Source organism: Cinclus cinclus, chromosome 11, assembly GCF_963662255.1.
Source record: "Cinclus cinclus chromosome 11, bCinCin1.1, whole genome shotgun sequence".
NCBI classification, from domain to species: Eukaryota; Metazoa; Chordata; class Aves; order Passeriformes; family Cinclidae; genus Cinclus; species Cinclus cinclus.
Window position 1 is genome coordinate 8225264 of NC_085056.1, and position 5469 is coordinate 8230732.

At 57.1% G+C, this 5469-nt stretch overlaps 1 protein-coding gene across 1 annotated transcript; it reads right to left on the minus strand.

Moving 5' to 3' along the window:
* Window positions 1–3774: 3774 nt before the first annotated feature.
* On the minus strand, window positions 3775–4903 carry LOC134048499 (metallothionein-1). The gene is made up of 3 exons (XM_062500275.1): window positions 4873–4903; window positions 4462–4527; window positions 3775–3869 (listed from the first exon to the last, which is right to left on the minus strand). The coding sequence occupies exons 1-3, from the start codon at window positions 4901–4903 to the stop codon at window positions 3775–3777; spliced, it is 192 nt and encodes a 63-aa protein (XP_062356259.1).
* Between the last annotated feature and the right edge of the window lie 566 nt (window positions 4904–5469).

Here is a 5469-nt window from a genome sequence, read left to right on the forward strand (position 1 = left end):
GGCAACAGTGCAGACCAGCGCTCGCCGCCCGCTATTTATGGGGCAGGACGCGGGGCGGTGCTGGCGCTGCGCACGGTGCAGCGGGGCCGCCGGCACCGGGCCGTGCTCACCGGGGGCGGTGCCGGGCCGTGCTCACCCTCGGGGCCGTGCTCACCCCAGGGCCGTGCTCACCCCAGGGCCGTGCTCACCCTAGGGGCCGTGCTCACCGGGGGCGGTGCCGGGCCGTGCTCACCCCGGGGCCGTGCTCACCCCGGGGCCGTGCTCACCCCGGGGCCGTGCTCATCCCGGGGCCGTGCTCACCCTCGGGCCGTGCTCACCGGGGGCGGTGCCGTGCCGTGCTTACCCGGGTCACGGATCTGCTCGCCCATCCCCTCTCCCTGCCCGCTGCGGGCAGGCCGGGGTGTCCCAGCTGCACCCCCCTTCTCCCGGGTGCTGCACTCCGGGGGACCGAGGCGCTGGAACGCGCGGGGTGTGCGGATAGCAGCCCTGGCATGGCACTGCCACCCGGTCCTGCACACTTGGGACAGCCCGGGACGTTGCCCCGTGTGTCCAGCGCTGCGGTGCAGCGGTGCCCTCCACCTCGGGGTGGCTGTGGGGTGCACGGGGTTGTTCCTGAGGATGAGACTGACTGTTTCAGCGCCACACTTGAGAGTGGGATAGCCCTGGGCAGCCCCCGTGGGGCTGGAGTGCTCAGATGGCCTCCCAGGAGGGGTGAATCATAGAACACCCCGAGCTGGAAGAGACTCACAAGGATCACTGAGTCCATCTCCTAAACCTGCACAGGACAACTCCATAAAGTACACCATGTGCCTGAATGTGTTGTCCAAAAAAAACCTTCCTAAGCACTGTCAGGTGTAGTGATCACTTCCCTGGGGAGTCTGTTCCAGGGCTCGACTACCTTCTGGGTAAAGAACATTTTCCTATTACCCAATCTAAACCTCCCTTGACAGACTTCCATGCAGTTCCCTCAGGTGAACATGGGGATGCAGTGTGGTAGCTTGGCATTGCCAGCTGGGAGCTGCTGGGAATCACTTTCTCATCCCTGTGAGTTTTCCACTCTGTCACAGGGTTTATGTGCCAACTGGCTTCCACCACCTCGCACATGCCTGTGGTTAGTTCAACATCCAGCATGGAAAAAGTGTCTGGGCCAGGGCCAGGCTGTCCCCATGCCTGCACCCCCTGCTCTTGGTGGCGTTACAGATGGGGCAAGCTGAGGTTCAGAGCTGGTGCTGTAGACAGGAGCCTGGGCCAGCAGGCTCTAGGACTAGGGGAGGTTCAGTGACCCAGGGTGGCTGTGCCAGGGAATGCTTGTGCTTGTTTGCAAAAGAACAGAGTTGTTTTTTTCCTGGAAGTGTTTGCCAGCAGCAGTGAGGCGAAGCCAGCAGGCATTGCACACGCCACTGGCTGAGCGGGAAGGAGGAGAGGTGGAATAACTGAGCACGTGTGGTGTCACTGAACATAAACACGGGTTGCAAAATAACTTCCCTCCTAGACACCCCCAGCGCAGTGCTTAGGGAATGTGCTGCACCCCCAGGCCACCCCCGGGTTCTGCTGCACCTGCGGTCGAGGAAAAGAGAGCCCCAACCACCAAAATGGGATCGTGCACCCCTGCATGGGGCCTTACCAAAAGAAAAGGATGACTGTGCAGGGCTAAATCTGCAGGGAAAGCAGGGGAATTCCCAGATTGCTAGGAATCCTGCATATCCTACGTAGAAGGGCAGTGCTGAATCCTGGGACACATGGTCCTGGGCCCGTGTCACTATGAGCGGGAAAAGGCAGTACAGCATCCCCACAGAACTGTATGTGAAGATGTGATGGGAAAAGAGCCTGGAAAATACATGATTTCCCAATCTGAGCATTTCCACTAAGTGCTGAGGTCATCCTGAAAGCAGAACAGGGAGGAATGAATGAGTATCCCCTGAGCCACAGGCTTGCTGAAAGGCCATGCCAGAAATCAATGGGGAGAGGAGAGCTTGGAGGGGTCTCCTGTATTACTGCTGGTATTCCAATTTCCCAGGGTACAGAGTAGTTAAACCCAAGTCTGTTCCCATGTAGAGAAGTGCCAGGTCCAACTCTGATTCTATAACAGTCAAAAAATGAGCAGCACAGATGCAGCTGCCCAGGTCTCAGGGCTCAGAGTTGGGATGCTGGAACCTCTGTCTTCCCCCCACCCCCCGACATTTCCCCTGAAGGCTGGGGACAGCATCTGACAGCTCTCCCTCATACTGCCATGGGGCACAAGGATGGGCACTGCACAGAGCCATGGGGCGGGACCAGTGCAAACCCACAGGGGACAGCAAAGCCAGAGTGATTCTGTGAGCTTTGCTGGTTAAACCAGATGTTTTGTGATAAACCTCACAAGCAAACTCTCCTTCACTCTTTTGAGTTCACCAGTGATGTTTGGTATGATTGGCACTTACGTCTCTCTGGGTTGGAAGGAATAAAGATAACCCTGCTCTTTGCAGGAGTTTAGTGTGATTGCTCCATGCCTGCCACATACCTGCCCTGCCTAAATTCAGCTGACATAGGGGTGGCCTTTGCACCCGTCAGAAGTGTGGGGTGATGGTGACATCTCACAGGATACCCTGAAGGAGGAGCCCTCTGGGGACAAAGGGGTATTCCCTAGGGACTGGCACCATGAGCAGCTTGTGGGCAGGGGTGCTGTAAGCTGTGCCAAATCCCTGGCTGAGTCCTGGCAGTGGTGACTGGGTGGGTCAGGAAAGGTGACATAAGTGGCTGTACTTGAGGAGTGCAGGGACAGGCAGAACCCGTCATATTCCTGGGAAGCAGCAGAGTGGCACGTGGCACCTGGTGCAGCGTTCTGGCAGCAGCATGGCTGTGCTTGGCCAGAGTGAGCATCACACCCTGACATGGGCATTACAGGCATCACATCCGATTGTGGGCTTTGCACCCTGGCATAGGCATCCCACCTCATCGTGGGCATTCCACCCCATCACAGGCATTGCATCCCATCACATCCCATCACTGGGATCCTGGTATGGGCATTGCAAACCAGAGTGAGCATCACACTCCGGTTTGGGCATCATGTCCCATCACAGGCACTGAACCCTATTGCAGGCAGCGCACTCTCTATTGTGGGGATCACGGCCCATTTTGTGTGCTGCACCCCATGGTGGGGAGCCAGGTTACCTGAGGCTCCCCAGGAGCACCCAGCCAGGCTGGCAGAGGTGGCAGGGGGGTAAGTAATGTGGTTCTTCCAGCCAGTGCGACTAAACTGCCAGGAGGAAAATTAAACCTGTTTCTCTGCCACCCCACCTGCTGTGGAAACATTCCCCCTGGAAATGGGCAGGGCTGGGTGGTTATTACAATGAAAACTTGTAATAATGAGCTGCTCATTAGCCCCAAGGATCTCTGGTGGAGGAGACAGCATGGGATTTGCCCGTGGGTAACAAGAGAATGGGAGGGGGGGGAAATCCCTTGTTGTGTAGGGAAAGTGTTAAAACAAGAGTCAGAACTACTGGTCGGGAGAGCAGAGCCAAGATTAGAAGACAGGAGCAAAAATAAGACACAGGCTCTTTGCCATGACCTCCCACACACACTGTCCTCCCGCTCCCCAGGGAAACTGCCTCACCCAACAGAAGTGCCAAGCTCCTTATGGACCTTTATATACATATCACTTTATTTAGCTAGCTTATTACATGTCAAAGTGACAAACACTAAAGAAATCTGAACACATATATAAAAAAAGACAACCAACATACACAATAAGGTTATTCTTCTTTGCCCCCCCCCAGATGTGCAGCCAGGGGTCCCCTATTTGCAGCAGCTGCACTTGGCAGAGGGTGGCCCCTTGCAGACGCAGCCTTGTGCACACTTGGCACATCCAGCTGGGCAGCAGGAGCAGCAGCCTGTGGAAGAGATAAAAACAAGAAAAAATTAAAGACATTCTCGGGAAGTCTCAAGCTGGGGTTCGGTAGGTCCCACTGTTTTGGAGACCTCCCATGTATTCAGGTTGCTCCCTTGTAGCAGCATCCCCATTCTTGGCAGTGTCTTCCAGGGGCCTTGTGCAGCCAGGGCTGACACTGGAGAGACAGGGGGGAAAGTGTGGAACTCCCAGGTGTTCCTCAGGATTCCCCCAGTCCCTCTCTTTGCAAACCCTCATGGCACACGGCTCTGCTGTGGGTGACATAATCAGGAGCACCCAGAAGAAATCCCAGTGCCAGTTTCCTCCCCAGCATCCCTTTGTGCTGAGCCTGAGGTGCTATTGAGGGGAATGCTCAGGTTTAGGTCGTATTGAGTGACTTGTATTGCGTAGAGAGGGTGTGGGATTCACATTGTACTCCTTTGGAAGGGGGGAAACCATACGTGAGGAATAAACTTGCCTCTGGCAATGCTAAGACTGATTTGATTCGGTGCATACACGGATGAGTAGTGAAAACCCCCCAAATGCTTCTGTCCCCTCCCCCTCGAGGGGCTCAGGGGAGCTCAGGAGGCTCTTACCTTTTTTGCACGATGTGCATTTGCAGTTTTTGCATTTGCAGTTGTCCCCGCAAGTGCAGGTGCCACCTAAAACATGGAGAAAAGGATGGAGAAAAAAAGGTTGAGAAGAGGTGATGGGAGGGGATACCAACAACACAGAGATCCGCGGGGAACAGCACTGCGTCCTCTCCGAGCGTCCACTGATGCTTCAGCCTCCCTCAGAGGGGAGGTCACGGCATTCCCAGCCGCTCTGCAGTGAGATGCTCCCAGTGTGACACCGCAGTGCTGGGAGAGGACTTCAGCTGCTGGCCCAGCCCGTGCCAGAGAGAACATGGGGATGGCGGAGGAGGCCGGCGGGCGGGAGTGTCGTCGTTCTCGCAGGGATGCTGGGGCTCGCGCTGCTCCCCGGGATGGAAGGAAACGCTGCCTTACCTGTGGCACAAGGGCAGTCCTGAGAGTCCATGTCGGGCTGGGCTGGGTGCCTGCTGTCGGACGCGTTGAGCGACGGAAAGAAGCTTTGGCAGCACTCGCAGCCGCCTCCTATTTATCGCTGGCCAGGAGAGAGCGAGTGCAAAACCTCCGCCCCTGCAGCCTGCGCACGGCTCCGCTCGGCTCCTGCCCCGGGCGCTGCTGATTCACTCCCCGGGAGGCGCAGCGTGACCTGGGGCTCCAGCATCCCTCCGCGCCCCCTCCCTGGGGTGCTGCGGCAGTAGGGAGGGCTGTCGGGTGACCACCCCTCTCTGGTGGGGATGTTGGAAGGGGTGAAGAGAACGGCCGGATCTCGTCACACAGATGACACCTGTCTCGGGAGTGTGGCTGTGCTTGATGGGGATGGGGGCTGAAGGTGTGCACCCAGGGAGCCCCCACAGTCCAGCCATTGACTGATTGATTGATTGATTGATTGATGCCAAAATCTGACTGGGGATACATTAATCCTGGAAGTGCCGCCACTGCTGTGAAATCTCAGTGCCCTCCTCTCAGAGATGGCACAGTGGGGTGATGGGGAGCTGGCACCATGAGGTGACAGGG